Genomic DNA, 20098 nt, shown 5'->3' with positions numbered 1-20098 from the left:
ACTGCAAGTGAGAATAGCAGGGAGGGTGTGATTTAGAATAGTGAGAGGAAGGTGAAGGCTGGGGAACACAATCTCAGGAGAGGTCTGCCGGCCCTGCTTCCTGGTGTTTTGGAAGGAAAGGAAGGCATTTGCTCCTCCCACTATACGTACAGTCGTACCTTGGATCCTGAACACCTTGCTACTTGGACATTTTGGTTTCCGAACACCGCAAACCTGGAAGTGTGTGTTCCAGTTTGCTTGGAACCCAAATGTCCAATGGGGCTTCCGCGGCTTCCGACTGGCTGCAGGACCTTCCTGCAGTCAATCAGAAGCTGCGCTTTGGTTTCCGAATGTTTTGGAAGTCGAACGAACTTCTGGAACGGATTCCATTCAACTTCCAAGGTACGACTGTACATCTTTGGCATCTTCTTGCCTTTCAAAAATATTAAATGTCAGGAGCTACTCTGAGCTTAGACATGGCAGGATTGTTATTTTTAAGCAAAACAAAATACCAGATCCCTTTGTTCTCATCTCTGCCTTTAAATTCTGCTTCTCGTGTTGTCCCTTCACTGCGCCCGTGACATCATTTCCCTTCCCTCCTTTGCACCTGTCCTTCAGAGCCCATTTCTTTGGCACAGCTTTTCCTGCCATTATTTTTTACTCTTTGATCCTGTCATCACCTTTGCTCTGCTCTCATTATTCAACTGTGTGAGAAAGGGTTAGGCTAGCTCCACATTCTGAAAAACAAGCATTGGTGCTAAATAAATGTTTAGCAGAAGTACAGTATTAGCAATAGATAACTCACCTATTTAAAAAGTTACAGTTGCACTTAATTGCAAGAGTGGGTAGGGAGCTGCTAACACATAGTCTTTCCATATAGCAAGTTGAGAATAGTAATTACCTGAGAACAGAGAAGACTCTTGCCATCTTGCCAATTGCACGGATTTTGTTTCTGATTATTTCTTTTCGTGCTGCAGCTGTACCTACTTCCAATGGAAGAAGAAAGTCTCAAGCTAATGGAGCACACAACAAAAATTGCATACAATGTGACCATCAATAAAACTGTGATAACATATGGTTCTCCTTCAGCCTGGAACTTAAGGTGATTGAATAAAGATGCCTCATCACAGACAAATCTCTTCAGTCCACAGATCACCAAACATCCTGAAAAGATTAAACAGTTCTAAACACTAAGTGACAAATATCAAGACTATTAATTGCTGCCAACTGTTTACTGATCACATTTCATTCTTAGGCTTTTGACTGCTGATCTCTTAACCAGTTATGAACCTGACTGAGTGTAAATAGAAAATTCAAAGAGTAAACAAGAGTATGGGACGTAGATCATAGCTGGCATTCAAATTACTAACTGGCAATCTAAATGTGCTGCAAATCGACAATGTTCTAGAACACTGAACAGCATGTCTATTCAACCATCTCCATCTCTCCCTCTATCTCCAGTTACAGGTAGGTAGCCGTGTTGGTCTGCCATAGTCAAAACAAAATAAAAAATCCTTCCAATAGCACCTTAGAGACCAACTAAGTTTGTTCATGATATGAGCTTTCGTGTGCATGCATACTTCAGATGAATGCACACGAAAGCTCATACCAAGAACAAACTTAGTTCGTCTCTAAGGTGCTACTGGAAGGAATTTTATTTATTTCCCCCCCCTCTATCTCCCACACCCACTGTATTTTATTCATGTAAATCAGTTCAGGACTTTCTGTTGTGGGAAGTGATTCATGAATTCAATTAGCTAGCTAACATGCCCTCTCCTAGCATGTATACTTCATTCCAACCTAAGTGTTGTTTCACTTTTAAGGTTCTTCCAGGCATGTATCTCTTCTTTGCTGGAAAAATTAGATTAGACTCCCACACACACACATGAACATGATTTTCCTTCAGGGATGTGGTCTCCAGAGACTGTAGGACAGGGGTGGGGGAACTTCCACCTCAAGGGTCACATTCCCTTCTGGGCAGCCTGCCAGGGGTGGGCAGGGTCAGAGGCAAAGAGCATGTATACTTTACCTTTGTACTGCAGGCTACTTGCTTTAACTACATATGAAACTCAGATGTATGATTCCCCCTCTTAAAAAAATACTAAGCTCTAGGCATGGATAGGAACAACATCCCACCAGCATAGGAAAGCAGAAAGGTGGGTGGGGATGGAGACTAGAATGGAAGTTGTCTCCTCAACCAATGACCTGTAAGACTGTACTTAATACAGTGTGCAACTGGGAGACATGTAAGGAACAAAAGGCAGTTTCCAATATAGCTTTCAGAAGGATGACTAGAGGAATTACTGAGACATTTCTTATTTATTTAAGTATGCTGGTAGTGGCAATCTAACATGCCACTACCAGCATACTGGTTGCATAATTTACATTTTTATCGTAATGGTGTTTAATATCTATCCCCAAAGCCTGGTCAATAAAGGCCACAGCTGGGTTATTTTTGGTGCACCCAAGGATTTGGGCAAGCCCCATGGAATGTTTAATTTTTAAACAGTAGAGCCAACCCCACTATGTGATATCACAGCTTTAAAAAGCCACCCCCCAAAAAAAGGTTTTCAATGCAACTGGGCAGCTGAGAGAGGACCATTAAAGAAACAGAAGTCAAAAGCTCCCTCACGTGTGTAGAGTAAGTTGCACAGTTCTTTGGATCTGCAGCAATAACACTGCAGCAATATTTAGTAACAGCCTCTTTCAAAGCTATTAAAGTATACTTCTGCTCATTATGAAAGTTCTAGAAGGAATTCCACATAGCGCCAAGCAGATTGCTCTATCAATGCAAACACTTATGCTTATGCTGATGCAGCAATCTCTGCTCACCTTCCTCCCATGTGCCTTTCTGGGGACTCTCCTGACCTCCTCCATGCAAATGGGGTGTGTGTATAAAAACAGGGGACTTGTGGGGAGAGGACGGTGCAGGAAAAGTCTTGTTGTGCTAGCGAAAGTCTTTGCGCGAACTTTTGCTTACAGGCCTGGTTACTTCTTCCCTTTGTGGAAAAAGCTACCCTAGCAATATAAATTATTCTAACTTATTATTATACACATCAACTTGAAACTAGCATTATAGTGATGTAAAGCTTTCTCATACAAATATTAGCTGAAAGAGAACAAAATTACTGCACAAACAGCAACTGAAACATTACAGAGATCACATTTCATGCACCATTTGTAATGTAGAATGCTTACACTAAAATCATAAACAAGGCATACAACTGAAAACTTTCCTACACATGCAGGATCAGAAAAAGAGATATTAAAAGTAGGGAAAATATGAAAGCTACTACAAAAGGGGAATGGAAAAGAGGAGAAACCCTTCATGCACAGGAAGACTGGCAATAAAACAAATACTACACATTTATATAAGGAAAATATATAAATGTGTTCTCTACTTAGATAACTTTGATAAGTCATATTTCAAAACAATATTACTCCGTCTTGTCTGTACCTTTTTTATTGCCATATATGATTCGTTCTTCAGATGGAGAGTCCAGAAAAAGGAAAGTGAACGATGGAGAAAAAGGTGAGTGAGGAAAACTAAAAGGAAGAGCTTTTACATTGGCAGTGATAATAAAGAATGGAAGTTGAAAAGAAAAATGAGGAGGAAAAATGGAAAACTGCTACTCTCATAGAATACTGCATACTGCTGAGTGCATTTTTTAAATATATTGGTAGCATTTGTAATGTCTGTTCAGTATTCAGTGAGTTTGTTGACAGGATGATATAAAGTGGAGGAAGGACATAAATTTCAAGTAACACAAATATACAAACAAACACTGTTAAATATATAGTATAAAAAGCACCCCAAATTCAAAATAAGTAAACGGTAGATCAACCAAATTCATTCATGGTTCTATAAACAAAACAGACGTCACAAGGTTTCCTTGCAATGAGTAATAATAACTTACATGTATCAGGAAGCAGAAATGTCAAATATGGGCTAAATAATTGATAATCTGCAGCCCTATTCAGTCATTCTCCCCTTCGGACAAGCTTTCCTTGCTACCAATCCCGTATCTTTCTCCCCACAGTGTTTGGGGCTGAACTTGTGCAGCAATGAGTCTTTTCTACTTGCACAGGCTCCACTTATGATTTAGCCCCTAAGTCAGGATTCTAGACTGCATTGGGGAGCCTAGTAAAGTTCCCTACTGAAGAGGTTTAGCCCTCAATACGTTGGGGATGTGTAGGAAGTGTTGGGGCCAAATAGTTCATCCTTACTCTGCCCCTTGCATGATGGCAATCGTGTGTGTGTTTGTGTGTGTGTGTGTGTTGCAAGGGGCAGGGGGAGACAATGAAGGAGCAGGTCTTGTGTTTTTTATTCTATGCAATGGAATAAATATTTTACATTAAGAATTGTAATATAGAAAATATAAGCACACCAAGTTTTCAATTCTTAATATACCAGAATCATTTGAAGACTCCCTTTTAAAAATCTAATAGCATTCCTTAAAAGTGAAACCCTTAAAAGTTCACAAATTATGCACAAAATAAAATCTTTCAGGAATTCACAGTACAGAACCGTAAGTCATAAAAGTAGCCTTACCGTCAAATTGATCTTCACCCTCAGTCATCAGTTCATCATCAGAACAAATACTCAGAACATTCACCAGCATTTCTGTCACTAAATTTAAAAAAAAAACCAATCCAACACATCATAATACTTATTATAAGCTGAATAGTTTAAAATGCTACAATACTATTAAAATGCAAAATACATTGGAGGGAGAGAGAACAAAATTATATGAAAAGCTAAACAAGTCAACATCCAGTCCTTCACTATAAGTCATTTAATAAAAGAACAGCAGTGCTGGATCAGAAATAAAGTAAGAACCATCAGTGCCATTAGAGAGCTCACAAACAGGGCATGAAGGCATCAGCCCTTGCTCCCAGCAGGGGTTGCGTTCCAGGTGATTGTGTGAAATCACATGCAATTTAAACCGCCTGCAAGCACCCTGTTCTGCCTCATTCCACCCTACTCCACCCCACCCTGCCCTGCCCTTCTAATGACACTTTTTATGACATTTCCGAGTTACTTCTGGGTTCGGTGCTGTGCGTGATTGCATGCCTATCAGTTGCGCCTAAAACGGGGAGTGCTTGTACAGTATATTGATGGCTGCTCACTCTTAACAGTCAGTTATACATTTTGGGAAATGTCTGTTTTACATACATAAATAAAAAATTGCAGCCCAACAATGTAATGCACAACTATAGTACCGTGTGTAACGTACTATGCTGAACCCACCTAACAGTCAAACATGGCAACTCAGCGGGGCTCAACAAGCATCACATTTAGCTACCTGCCTGGAACAACAAGCATTGTAATTTAGCTACCTGCCTGAAACAAAACAAAAAAACCACAAAGTGAATATCAAACAATGGGCAAAAATACAGTTTGTAGGCGGTGTCTGAATTGGTGGGCTACAGGCAGGTTGTATCTGGCCACACATCAACTGAAAGCATGCATTTAAATCTACTTGCATAAATGTAACACTAGGTAAGCGGCAAATGTTTGAGCGACCTGTTTTTATGCCTTGTTTCATGATATGACGTACCTTTTTCTCCAACAAATGGCAAAGACCATGTGAAGACATCCATAAAATTTGGCAACCAATAAGGATGTGGTGAACAGTTGAACTGCCGAATATTCATAACATTATTTTCATATTTCAATACAGCAGCTGTAAAAAAGTTTCAGTGATTAGCTGAAATTATATATCAAGCAATCAATAATAACTGCAAACCTTTCAGCTAGCACATTCATTCCAACACCTTATCAACCTGAGGGTTGTTTGACATTTTTTAAACAGCCAACAGTTGTGTGAATTGTAGATTCTATTGGGCTATTCATATGCGAGTTTAAGCAGGCACAAGCCCTTTAGTTTGTGAGCCTGGCTAGCAGGCAAACACAAACCATGAATTGATTTGTTTGAACAAAATAATAAACAATTGTCACAAACAAGGACTAGGAGTTACTAATTTCAGAGCACAGGAGAGAAACACCAGGCTCATGCATTTTCTATTCTTGTAACACTATACAGTTAGCATTTGGCATTATTCTTTAACAGCCCCTGTAACTATTCAACCACAACCATGGTGGGCACACAGCGGAACTTGCAGGATGTAATCCAATATGGCCTCTAACAAGCAGCAGCAACACAGAGTATCAAGCTAGTGTCATCTTGGACATAGCAGGAATTTCCAAAGATAGATGAGTGATCTCCTGAAAGTTGCAGATCCTGGAAGGAAAGCCAGTTAAAGCTTTAGATGAGTCTAATTCTCATTCTGCACAAGATGATCAGACTTGAGGTTTTACCACCACTGTATCAGGGTATACTGAGAGATCTTTGTGCTTCTTTCTCATCTACAACAACTGTGGCCTTGCCAACTGGTTTTAGCTAAAGTGAAGGTGGGAAAGATAAGGAAGCTGAGTAATGGCATCTACAATAGCTCACATTCACTAACATAGATGTCTCTTCCTCAGTAATGAAACATTCCTTCTGCCCTGAAGAAGTAGATACGCTGGAATGACTAGCTCCAGTTGTCCCTTAGGACTCTTCACAAAATACTGCTGCTGCTACTAACATATCGTGTCTACATGACATGTGTGTATTTATCTGACTCAAATATAATTCAGGAATGCAAATTGCACTATCTTGGTCACATTCAGATGAGATTAATAAAATGCACCCTATGGGACGTGGTCTCTTAAATGCGTTTGGAGACTAAGTGGTGCCAAATATGGTGGCTTTTCAGAGCATATTAATTCTGATGTTAATTTTGTCTTGGCTGAAAGAATTCAAGTGCTGATTATTACGTATAACATTTTGGGAACCAGCTATTAGAAGGATCGACTTCTTCCACATAAGCCTGTCTACCCACTGTGATTCTCATCTGAGGACTCACTCTGCATCACTTTATCATCAGAGGTTTCCGTTTCAGCACCTAGGCTGTGGGAATTGTTACTTTGGGAGGCCAATCTCTAAACACTTTCCAACATTCTGTAGATGTATCGTTTTGCTGAGGTTTTGATTTCCCCCCTCCCCTCCTGCTGCACATATATTTTAGTAGTAACCTCAGCTTTTTATTATTATTCAAGAAATTTACATACTGCCCTATACCCACAGGTCTCAGGGCAGTTCACAGGATAAAATCATGATATAAAAACACAGAATACATAATCAAAATATAAACAAGAACAAGTCTTCTAGCTCTCTGTTTTCCATTTGTGGTTTATATTATATTTTGTTTTAATCTGAGACTGAACTAACTTGGGGCTGAAAGGCAAGACAGAAATATTTTATCCTGAGAGTAGCCATGTGCAATGCTCCAAAGCTCAGTTGAAAGTGGTCATCTGCTCTAGATGTGTGGAGATTTGTACCAGAGAAAGAGCACTTTAAGGCTACCCTACTTTACTTCCCACTCCTACCAAGATCACCATTAGTTACTCAAGGAATTAGTGTGTTGAAGAGCATAAAAACCAAGCCACCTCACTAGAGGAAGAGTATAAATGCAGAAGTCTGAAGCGATGGCAAGCAGGAGGGAACATTCCCCTCCATCCAATAGGGAAGGGCTCACACCACTAGTGAGCAGATGTATAAGCAGGTGCCAAAAACACTGATATTTGTGCACTTCTGCTCCCCTTAGGAAGACAGAAAATAGAAAGCTCTTGTTCCCCACTCCCAGTATATAACCTGGTTGTTTTGGGTGCTAGTAGATGTGGGGATGTCTCTCCTGTAAACTCCTGACACTGCTTGGAAAGTGTTTCCCAGACAGCCACCCATATACATGATGCTGTGTGACATTGCTCAAAGAAGAATTAAACCTGCTGCCTTTTCTCTCTCTCTCTCTCAACACTGAGGCTCCATCCTTGTCTTTCCATTGTCTCAGCCAAACTCTCATGTGAGCATTCTCTAAAGCCAGGCTCTGTTTTTGTTTCTTCAGTGCCCCAGACACTTGCTCTCCACTTCAATCTATATGAAATACAGCATCTTCATCAGTTTTGAGTCCTTTTGAGAATTATTTCAAAAATATACAGCACTGTTTTCATATTAGCTATTTCCTTGCTTTTGAAACCGTCATATTATTCCTATTTCTTCCCCCCATCATTTTTTTGGGGGGGTGGTGGTTGTTATTTATTTCCTTAGTTTCCCCTTTCCTCCTTTTAAAAAATGTTTTTCAGTGGAGTATTTACACTCTTTTAGGGCTGGTTCAACATCTCACCATCACCTCAGGAATGCACAGGGTCAATGGTGGGCCACACCTGATCCCCACTTGTAGAGGCACTGGCTCACACAACTGCTGCCTCCAGTGCAAGCTTGAACTCACTTCAAACAGTGTTAGTCCCACGTTCTGAAGGCAATAGTGAATACAGAGTTGCTTACCTGTAACCTGTTCTTATAAGTCAGTTTTCTGTGAAGTCACACATATACAGTAGTGACCTTTTAGAAAGGTGTAGAAAATTAGGAACACTGGCCCCTCATCCCATATATTATACAATTCTATGCATTGGGTGTGGTTGGTGAAGCCGGTTGTTTCCAGAGGGTTAGTCACACTCTGCTTTCCTATTTGGGATCTCCATTCTACATTATAGGATGGGGTAAAAGCAAGTGTCTGCATGTAAGTGAAGCACAATGAGTCCACTTTTAACAGGGCTGGCTTTCAGTGCGCTGCTGGTGATGCAAAGGAGATGGTTAGAGATTTACCTGAGGTATTTTTTTTGTAGGAGTTATTTCTTCCTGTGCTGTCTTGTTTTCAATGTGGATGCGCTTCAGGTGATTTAGACTTGAAATGCATATCCTGTGTAACTACCTGCATCTTGATAACACATGTACACTCTGTAGTACTGCAATGGGGGCTTGTATCTGTGATACACAATTTCCATTAAAGAGACTTGTTGTAAGCTACTATTATGCAGCTTGCGCCCTCATCTGAAATCTGGAGAACACAACACAATTTGTGGTAACCCCCACCATAACCTGCAATATAGGGATAATAGTGAATTACAAGTTATTGTCAACCCGCTGTCCTCCATCACTCTCTCTCTGTGTCTGTCTGTCTGTCTGTCTGTCTGTGTGTGTGTGTGTCCTACGCTGTAACAGAGGAAAACTCTGGTTTTGTACAACCTGCAATGTGAGCATAATGTCCTCATTCTCCCCACCCGTTCTCATCTGTTGGAATTGAGTTGGAGAGTGTAGGTATCAGATCTGCGCCACACTCATTATCAGTTACATGAGGGCTATGAGTTTGATTGCCCCCCTCTGAGTCCTGACTAGAAGGTAGAAGTAACCTTAATAACCACTGAAAGATTAAATATTGCAATCAGCTTTGAAATGCTCAGGAGCAGAGGATTTATAATTTTGTTTATTTATTTACTGAATTTATATACTGCCCTATAACTGGAGGTCTCAGGGTGGTTCACAGTACAAAATCAGAATATAAAACCACAAAATATATAATCAAAATCAAAACAACAACCCAACAACCCCCCACTTCAGAATCTAAACGCTGAAGACAATGCATTGGTAGTTCAATATCTAAAGTTCTAATTCTTAAGTTGAAGATTTGGAACCAGAAGGCTGGCATTAAGGGTTGCTGTCCCTGGGGCACTCTGGATCAGCAGGTGACAAGGAGCCAGATGTAGGTGACTCAGGTCAGATATTGAAGAAACAGCAGGAAAGGGGCCAGAACACAATGAAGTGTGGGAGGCAGAAGTCTACAGAGAAGTTCCACCCAGGAATATAGGACGACTGGTATGATGAAGTATGTCTTGAAGGGCTTCTTTCACAGTGACTTGGGAGGTACTGAGCCTTTAATTTGTAAATTCTTTCACTGGGTTTCTGAAGGTACTTGCAGATTTCCATGACCAGGCTCTCACTCAACCATGTAAGGCAGGAGCAATGAATGCCTGATTTTGGAATGTAGATGCTGGACTTATGGCATTTTAGAAATAAAGTTCTCTCTCCATGGTGCAAAATCTTGATTAAAGAGAAACAACTGAATATTGGAGATATCTAACAAACTTATGGCAAACGTTTAAGCAGCTCTATAGAGGGAGGACCCTTTCTGCTGCGGCCATGTGTGAGAGAAATTACCCTGAGTGGAAATGTAATGAAACATAACTGCATCTGCACTTCAGTTCTTCTAATCTTCCAGAGGTTTCCAGATGGTTCTGCATATGGGAATGTGCCTCTGCAGACCGTGTGGGGCACTGCATAGAACAAGCATAGGCAAACTTGGCCCTCCAGATTTTTGGGACTACTACAACTCCCATCATCTCTGACCACTGGTCCTTTTAGCTAGGGATGATGGGAGTTGTAGTCCCAAAACATTTGGAGGGCCAAGTTTGCATATGCCTAGCATAGAATCTATGAAGCAGAACCATTAGCATTTTAAAGAACTTCCTGGATTCTTTTATACAAGTTACTGTGAATGTTTGTGTTCAATTGTGTACATATTGTACAATTCGTTCATCCCCTCAACTACTCAAACATTCTACTCGTGAACCCATAACCAGCATAATATCATAGGGGGGTGAGGAGACATGGACGTTTTCTGTTGTTGCCCCCCTTTTCTGTGGAATACCCTTCACTGTGCTATAGACAAAGCAGCAACCACCAGTTGCTTCAGATGTCTTGTAAGGACTTATCTTTTTGCCTAGGCTTTCCAGACCTGTAAGACTGAACCATGATTAATGTGCACGAATCCCCTGAATTTCTGTATCACTTGCTTTTATGTTTTCATATTGTTTTACAGTGGTACCTTCGTTTGCGAACTTAATCCGTTCCTGAAGTCCGTTCTTAAACCAAAGTGTTCTTAAACCAAGGTGTGCTTCCCCATAGCAGCGGGGAACTCAATTTACAAATGGAACACACTCAACAGGAAGAGAAACATGTTCTTATTCCAAGGGAAAGTTTACAAACCAAAACACCTGCTTCTGGGTTTGCAGCGTTCTTAATCCAGGTTGTTCATAAACTAAGCTGTTCTTAAACCAAGCTACAACTATATTTCTTTTATCTTGTATTTGTTTTAATGTCTAATATTTTTTGTAAATAGCATACACCACAAGAGATTTTAAAAAAAAATTAGGCAGTTTAGAAATGTTTTTAAACAAAGACAGATTACATTTCAGACATGTTTACCTTTCTTAGCAATATGCTCTTACCTTTATTATTATAGACATCCAAGTAATTAGGTGCAGAAAAAATTGTTATTAATGATGGGAACCCTGTCGTTTGACTTTTCCTGTACATTCTATAACTGTAAAATAAGAACAGTTGACTGTGTCACAAAGGAAGTGGTGAATCTGAATATCTGAGTACTGAATATTTCTATCATGGGAGGGCAAGATACTTACCCTGCATCTTGTGCTTCATGAGCTCTGATAATAGACAACAAATTATTATTCTGCAAAAATTCGCAAACTGCAGGATAGCTGTGAAATGAAACAACTATGAGTGTAAAGTAATGCTTTCATGCAATCATTTATCAATCTGATCTGTTTTATATTTTACCTATAAAAATAGGAACATCCTCTGACTGTATTGTGACTGAAATGCTCCTGTGATTTTTCATTTCCAAAGTCTTCAGAGGGATCTGACCACAACAAGTCGCACATTGGTCCAAATGCTGGGGGCTCTTTGAATCTATCTAGCTGTTTAAATGAAAAACACCACAATGATCTTCATTTTCAGTATGTCCATTTTATTTTATTATTCTCACTCTCTTGTTAAGATATATAGATCACAAACATCCAATCATACCAAAGAAATAAAAGGATATTCATTACTTTATGGGTTTTTTTTCATCTATCACTTACCTTCTCAGACTGAAAAACTCCATAAATCAGGAAATTAGGCTGCAATCCTATACACACCAGGAACTAAGTTGCAGTGGGGAATAAGCCTCAATGCGGCTTATTTCTTAGCAGGCACGTATAGGGTTGCAGTTAATTTTCATTTGATCTCTAACAAGGACAAGAAAAGAATTATCTTAACATTTAAGAGTGGCACATCAAGACCATTACAAAAGACTCCAACATCCCCATGCCTTTAGCACAGTAACACTCACCCTCCTAATGTCATCTATTGTATTTATTTCTGGAGAGAGTCCACCATGGACACAAAGAAACTGCTGGTTTAGAAGTGCAGCAAGAGGAAGGCAATCAAAAGCTTCCATACAAGCATCATAGACTCTTTCAGAATATTTTATTTTACCTATAAAGGTGGGGGTGGGGAGAGAGAGAAACATATTCTATCACATACATTTGTTTATGATGGCAGGCTTACATCTTAGGAGCATTTAAAAGTAAGTTATCAATATTGTTCCTTGAAAAATGGATGAATAAATAAAATAAAAGGGAGAACTCTCTGGCAAAGCATATTTAACTAGATGAATATAAGCTGACATGTGTCTTAACAATATGTTATGCTAGAATGGGAAAGAAGGATAGGTAAAGGGTAAAGGGACCCCTGACCATTAGGTCCAGTTGCAAACGACTCTGGGGTTGCAGCACTCATCTCGCTTTATTGGCCAAGGGAGCCGGCGTACAGCTTCCGGGTCATGTGGCCAGCATGACTAAGCCGCTTCTGGCGAACCAGAGCAGCGCACGGAAACACTGTTTACCTTCCTGCCGGAGCGGTACCTATCTATCTACTTGCACTTTGACGTGTTTTCGAACTGCTAGGTTGGCAGGAGCAGGGACCGAGCAACGGGAGCTCACCCCGTTGTGGGGATTCGAACCACCGACCTTCTGATCGGCAAGCCCTAGGCTCTGTGGTTTAACCCACAGCGCCACCCACATCACGGAAAGAAGGATACTGCTAATGTAATACCAGCTTTGCAAATAAGTACATTAAAAATCACCTTTCCATTAAAAAATAATTAGTAGCACAGTTGTCCATACAAAATTCCAATCTGCCTGTCATTTTAAATTCCAATGCTGGAATACTCAGGTGCATCCCTCAAGAACTGCAGGCAGGAAGTTGTCCTGGCTCAGTTAAAAAGTGGATATATGGTCCACACGTACCTGATCTGCTGGAGGCCCCAATCTGTATGTAGGCTCTACAGCCTTCTTCTTATAGTAAAGCAACTTTTCTATAAGGTTAGCTAACTGACCTGTGATATATGGATCTAGCTTCATTTCTTGGTAAATGTATTTACATGTTGTCTTCATTTTTTAAAATTGATTGGCTGGTTGTTATCTTAAGCTCAAGGGGTTTGTTGCTGTTTGGCACAGTGGTAAGAGCTGTAGGAGAACCATCAATTTGTAGATAGGGGTACGTCACTTAATGAAATCCATGTGAGTCTAATAGCAAGGTAGGCTGCCATCCTATCCTGGCAGCCACTTGGGCTGAAAGGACAAAGATTTATTAAAGAAATAACCATACTGATATGTTCTATTCTAACATTTTCATGGGAAAGTGCACAAAAGAAACACATACACAGTACTGTTATAGATTATATCTCAAGACTACAATGTTGCACCAGATCCCAGAAAATGTTCAAATAAATATGAAGCAAGACAAAAATGTGTAAAAGGGGGGGGGCTGATAACTAAGTATTCAGGAAGCCAACAATTACCACTGTTATTAATACTTACATTCCTGCTTAAAAGTAAAATATTCTGTGAGGTGCCTGCATTCATGGTTGCCTCTCAAAAGAAATAATGTGCTTGGATACAGAATCTTCAGAACCCACAAATATAGCACACACTGTTGAAAAACAAGAGTACTAGTCATATGTGATAGCCCCATTTCAAGTATTACAGCATAATATCCAGCTGACATATAGAATAATGCTCACTTAAACTTCATTTATCACATTTGTATACCACCCTTCCTTCAGGGAACTCAGGATAGTGTATTAGAAAATTACCATGGCAATTTGGAAAGGAATGACACAGAATAAGAAAGAATTCCCCAACTTGCATTCTGTTACTGCTGAGAGGCAAGGGAACTGGAAGGCATTAATTGGCAGGTGGGAATAGCATATTGAGCCCATCTTTCCCCTGATACCCCTTTACCTCCTCCCCATCAAGAAACAAACCTACTGGGGAAGTGATGAGATGAGAATTGACAAGCAGAAGGGTTAAACATACTGCCCAATGGATCCTTCAATCCACACTTGTATGTAATTCTACTCTGTGGCTGAAGCTGAGTTCACACATGGTGGTAACCTAAAATCCATTACTACTTGGCAATAACTGCCTGACACTTCAGAGGCATTCTAATGAATATTTCCTGTTGGTGCAAGAACACAGTATCAAATTCTGTGCAAAATGCCCTGTGTACAGCAGCACAGTGGAATGCCCTTGCATTAGTATTATAAAACCAGCCACATCAGTTTCGAAAGGCCCAGTGTTTCCAAAAAATGCATACAAATGTCTTAAGATGCCTTTGCACACACAGTTGTCAACTTAGACGGCTCTGCTCCAAGAGCACACTGTTCTGTATGATATGGCGTATTAAGCACACAGCAAAAAAAAGTTGCTTTCTTCTTTTTTAAAAAAGAAGATAAAAAGCTGTTCACAATTAATCTAGTGAATCTAGTTTCACAGAACTCTAGAATGCTTGCTTCCTATCAGTCAGTTTCCTAATTGTTTACTGATGTTCTTCCAGCAGTAACGTAGGAGCAGGCAACATACAGCCAAGAGGGGTACAACTTATTTTTCAGGCCTATCATGTGGCAAGGGTGGTCATTCTAGAAGGAAATCTGAGCAATTTTTTATCACAATTAGTAAAATTAATAAAAAGTGGATTGAAATAAACATGTTTTAACATTTCTCTTAAAAAGTGACAATGATGCGTGCCACAATTATTTCTTGGGTGGGGAAAGGAAATTCCAGAGGGATTCCAGTGCCACTCCCAGAAAGTCCCTGTACTAGGGATCCATCAATCCAACATCTCTTATTGACAAGTCAGAGAACAGGCTGCTGTACATAAACGTTCTGAGGCTATTATAGGTTTCAAATCAAATTTGAAACCTATCGGCTTCAAATTTAAGTTGAGCCATGAAACCAGCAGGCAACCACTGGTACAGAATTGGTGCAATGTGTTCCAGCTGCTTGGGCCCATATAAGTATTCCTGCTGCTGCATTCTGCACCAGCTATGGTTTTCAAACCATCTTTAAAGGTAGCCTCACATAGAACACATTAGTAATCCAGCCTGGATATAAACAGTGCATGTGCCACTAAGGCAAGCTACTTTCTCCAGATAGGGCGATAGCTGGAAAATTAGCCAATGCTGATGAAAAGCAGTTCTGGCCACCAGTGCCTTCATCAAGAGTGCCAAGCCCAGAAGCAAACCCAGACTGCCTACCTCATTTGCCAGGAGGAGTGCAATCCTCTCTAAAACAGACTGCACATATCCATCAGATCAGCAGTTTCCCAACCTGCCAAATTTCCATCTTGTCAGGATTAAGCTTAATCTGGCTTGCCCTCATCCATCCCAAACTGCCTCTAGACACCTGTTCAAAACTTCCATCGCCTCCTTGAGATTAGATTACAGAAACAGGAAGAGCTGTGTCTCATCTGCATACTGATGAAACTGCAGCCCAAATTTCTACACTAGTTCTCCCAACAATTCCATGTAGATGATGAAAAGCATGGGAGCAAAACAGAGCCCTGAGGCACTCCAAAGGTCAGTGGTCAAGAGGAGGAACAGAAGTCCCTTAGCATATGGAAACCTCTAGCACAGACATAGGCAACCTTTGGCTCTCCAGATGTTTCGGACTACAATTCCCATCATCCCTGACCACTGGTCCTGTTAGCTAGGGATCATGGGAGTTGTAGGCCAAAACATCTGGAGAGCTGAAGGTTGCCTATGCCTGCTCTAGCAGATCCAAACACTGCCTTATGGTATAGTAATATGTGAAAGATTCTGATTGTGGAAAAAATTACAAACCAAGTAAGGCTAATAAAGGGTGTAAGGCACAAAATATAATGGTTGATGTTATTGGAAGCCGCCATGAGGCCCAGAAGAACCAGCGGGGTCATATTTTCAATGTTCTCAGTATAAGTCACCCACCAGGGCAAACAAGGTAGTTTCCATCCTGAATCCAGGCAAAAGGGGGGGAAAATGGAGTTCTAAATAACTAGCGTCCTCCAAATTGCCTGATGCTGGCAAGACTTCACTCACTCTAGGACCTTGCTGAGCAACAGTAAGCCTGAAACGGGACAGTAATTTTTCCAAAGCTGAGGAATCTAGACTCAGCTTCTTTAATAGCAGTTTTATTATCACCTCCTTCAGAGAAGAAGAAACATACTTCTTACCATGGTGAAACAGTTACTATAGCAAATAAATGGGAAAACCATTGTTGATATTAACATCAGGACACACACATTCAATTACCTCTATGCTAAAATATCCTCTGTCTACATAGTCACCAAGGAACAGGTATCTTGTGTTAGCAGGTGATCCTCCCACTTCAAATAGCTTCATTAGGTCAAAGAATTGGCCATGAATGTCACCACACACTGCAATAAAAATGCTGCTGATTAAAAAACCATGATGAAGTTCTACTGGTGGGAAAACCACCCAAACTTGATTCAATCAGAATTTCAGTTCAATAATCTAGTCATTGCATCTTAATTTTAAGTAGCAATGACTTCCCACCCCAGCACCAATCTTGCACCATCTGTTTTTCAGCTATTGTTCACACTCAGATTAATAGGACTGGAAAAATTATTTGCAGTGTCAGGTGCCACCAAGAATGTTCAAGTGTTAGGAACATATAAACTGTCCAGGGCTATTCAGTAGGTTGTCTGCATACCCTAGGAGCTATCAAACATTTTTATTGCCAACTTCCCTAAAGGAAGACTAAAGTTATTTGAACTTTCTCAAGTCTAGATTATGGCAGAACTAGAACCTAAATTGTATTCAAGAAATGTGTCCTCTTTTTCCTCATTAATTTATCACTTGCTATTGTTCCATTCATGTTTTACCATAACTTTTGCTCCAATCTCTTCCTCATGTTGACCTTTCTTCTTTTTCCTAATTTTCCTTTCAGTCTTTGTCCTTGCATCCCCTCCTCTTCCTGTTAACTATTCCTGCATGTAATTTCCACCTCTCCCATCACCACGTGGTACTGGGTGGAAGTGTTCACACACCAATGGCATATAGTCCTGGAGGCAACTAACTCTGGCACATGACATTTCATGCATTTACTCTGTTTAACAAGGTAGTGTGAAACAGAGTTTCCCATATGGACTTGTTTCTGAGTGACCACGGAATTTATCCCATTCCACAACCAAGTCTGACTGAATGCTCCCTGTGGTGTTCACCATGCAGCTCCACCCTCAATAGTGGTAGATAGGAAAACATACTTGACTTAATAGAAAGCATTGCATATTTGGCTCCCAGTTTTTTCCTAATGATCATGCAGAGTTCTCTGGGGCTACGATCCCAGATAGATATTCTTTAGGAGGGGGGAGAACACATACACACACAATGGAGGCAGACACACTATATATGGAAACCAGTCAAAAGTATGATATTCCAGCTGCAATGCATTGAGAAAGCGGATTCTCTTTAGCTGAAAAGGTCCCAGCCTGAAAGTAAAAAGAGCACAATCTCCTGAGGGATAGGGGAAATTTTTTCATAAAGATAAAGGGACAGAAAGACTTCAAAGTAAAAACTGATTTAAAACTGCTCTTAAAAGGTCTAGCATCTGTGTAGCAAGCAGAGAACCATCTGCTTTATCAAAGAAAGGAACTCTTAATATCTGTCGGGAAGTTGGACATAAGGCTGCTAAATGAGGAAAGACCTACCTGTTGTCAACTGAGTAGCATATGCATCGGGGGCAAAGTTAATTTCCAAGAAATGAATCATGAATAAGGTCAGTCAGAACATCAGTTAAGCCGATAGTATTTAACTTGCATTGATCAATAATAAATATATAATACAATATTTTAAAAATGCAGAAGAGAACTGCAGAAGAAATTAACCTTCACACTTTTGATGTCATATTATTCAAATATCCATGTCTACAACTTGAAAGCAATTATATTAAAAATAAAGCACAATAACCCATCTCTTTTCAGAACCAAAATTTCTTATGCAATATTTTCCAGTGTTTTGTGCGGTTCCAAAATATTAAAAGGTAGCCTTTCTTTCCAGCAAATTATTAATCATATCAACTTTCTGTAGCCATTTGACATGATTTATTTTAATCACCAATTACACCTACCAATTCTTCCATTTTTTACTATTATCATCTTGCAGTAATCAGTAGATTACTAATACCTACCAGTTCTAGGTGTTCAAAAATAAAGCTATATTCTGAAATATACAAACATAGTCTTAATTTAAAAGAAAATAAACACTGTCAAATTTGCTATTGAACTCTTATTTATGATTCAACCTCCACTGCCTATGTATCTACCAGCTTTCCAAATTAATCTACCATCTAATTAATTAATTAATTAACCTCTGGTCTATGAAAAATCATGCCCATTGAATCTTCAAGATGCTAGGAGTACTTGCAAAAGTGAGCAGCACCCCAGCCTGAATGCTTGTGTGCAAAGCCGTGTTCACAGCCTGCTGAAAGCGCAATCTGTCCTTGCTTTGACTCAGTGAGCACCAGCAAATGTTCGCCCTTTCCTTGCCCCAAAGACCAGTAACTAATTTTGGGGGGAAGGATTGTGGGGGGAATGATGCAAGACCTGGTAGAGTGGCTTTTCCTGGCACAAACTCTTAACTATCAGTTCCAAAATCCCCATAAGGAAAGTGATGCTATGCACATCATTTCTGCCTGGGAGAAGGTTTGCTGCATGCAGGGTGCATGATTACATTGATTCTGAGAGTACCGTCTCCCCTTCCCTGCCCCAAGATCTCTCTGTTCTGGCCAGGACCCAAACTATAGTTGGAGAGGAGGTAGGCACTGTCCATGTCCCAGCTGTGTCCGAGGGCCTTCTTGCCAGGCAGAAATGATGTACAAAGCATCTCTGCCACTTTTCCCTGTCCTGCTCCAAGATAAGTAACTGAACCTTAGAGCAGAAATGGGAAAGACAGCAGCAGAGGATGCTTTGTGGTCACTCACCAATGAAACACTAAACAAAAATTCAAGACTTACCGTAGTGAACATTCACAAAGGAAGAGAAGCATTCATTTGGAAGGTTCACAAAGACTTGGTCTCTTTCAGATAAGCAGCAGCAATGCTTGTGCATTCCTAGTCACAAGGCACCATCATCTTTGCACATAAAATGATGGGTATTTTATGTGTAGCAAAAGCAAATGAAGCAAAAGTCTAAAAGCATGACAATATAAGGGTGCATAAATATGTTATTTATTCTATGAAGTCCAATGTGTTTTGGGAAATACTAAAACTCTAAAATTAGGAAATACAACCTTTATGTCATAATTTAAAGTATTTAATCCTGCCTCCCCAAAAATATAAGCTATAAAAAACAAAACTTGATAGATAGCCAAACTTATAAACAACCAAACCAAGCCTTAGATAAGATTTCAATGTATTCAATTTCAGAAGTGTAAATTATATCACTACTAAAATTATTAAGCAAATATAAAATTTCAGAAAGACCTGTTCTAATTTCCACTGGACCATTAAATTGTATTTTTTTAGCAAGCTGAAAAGCAAAGCTTCATCCAAGGTACAGTGAGCTGGTTTAAACATCACAATAAATCATGATTTGTATAATGACAAGAATGATATGAGACAAGTCTGAGACTTGCACACACCCTCTGCTCTCTCCTTTGGCACAGCAGCAAGGAGATTAGATACAATGCAGCTTTTCATTGCATCTGAACCCAACAAACTGTGGTTAATATTAACTATGGTTTGTTTGAAACAAGTCAACTCCCAACCAGAGATTATGAATATTCCTGCTACCTGGCCACAAATCATAGCTAGTACTAGATGGTTTATGTTCTGATGTAATTTTAAACTGTAGTCAATTGAAAGCAAAAGCAAAAAATCACCTCCTTGCAATTGTACCAAGTGAGGAAGAAAAAGTGGGAGGAGAGGTGCTCAAGGCTTATCAATGACATCACTACCCCAGTATATTTCAAAGCTCATATAATCCCTTTCCTTTACCATTTATGTGAAAATTCTACACCGTCAACCTTTCTACCTAAATTATTTTACTTCCAAAGG

The 20098-nt window shown here is 39.9% G+C and overlaps 1 protein-coding gene across 10 annotated transcripts in view; it reads right to left on the bottom strand.

Annotated features, from left to right (window-relative positions):
• The window catches only part of PPP3CB (protein phosphatase 3 catalytic subunit beta), a 35591-nt gene that overhangs the window by 8240 nt on the left and 7253 nt on the right, over positions 1-20098 (bottom strand). For 5 of the 10 annotated variants that reach the window (XM_033148616.1, XM_033148606.1, XM_033148609.1 and 2 more), the window contains 10 exons: positions 16336-16460; positions 13586-13697; positions 12055-12200; positions 11499-11638; positions 11342-11419; positions 11150-11244; positions 5541-5666; positions 4532-4609; positions 3437-3463; positions 881-965 (listed from right to left, as the gene is read on the bottom strand). In XM_033148616.1, coding sequence (XP_033004507.1) covers positions 881-965; positions 3437-3463; positions 4532-4609; positions 5541-5666; positions 11150-11244; positions 11342-11419; positions 11499-11638; positions 12055-12200; positions 13586-13697; positions 16336-16460 — 1012 coding nt within the window. Of the gene's footprint in view, positions 1-880; positions 966-3436; positions 3464-4531; positions 4610-5540; positions 5667-11149; positions 11245-11341; positions 11420-11498; positions 11639-12054; positions 12201-13585; positions 13698-16335; positions 16461-17426; positions 17693-20098 lie in introns of those variants that run through there. The other 5 variants (XM_033148607.1, XM_033148610.1, XM_033148608.1 and 2 more) reach the window with 3 other exon arrangements.

This window comes from Lacerta agilis, chromosome 5 (genome assembly GCF_009819535.1).
Source record: "Lacerta agilis isolate rLacAgi1 chromosome 5, rLacAgi1.pri, whole genome shotgun sequence".
Classification (NCBI taxonomy): Eukaryota; Metazoa; Chordata; class Lepidosauria; order Squamata; family Lacertidae; genus Lacerta; species Lacerta agilis.
The sequence above is the reverse complement of the archived record's forward strand: the minus strand, read 5'-3'. Positions and strand labels throughout refer to the sequence as shown.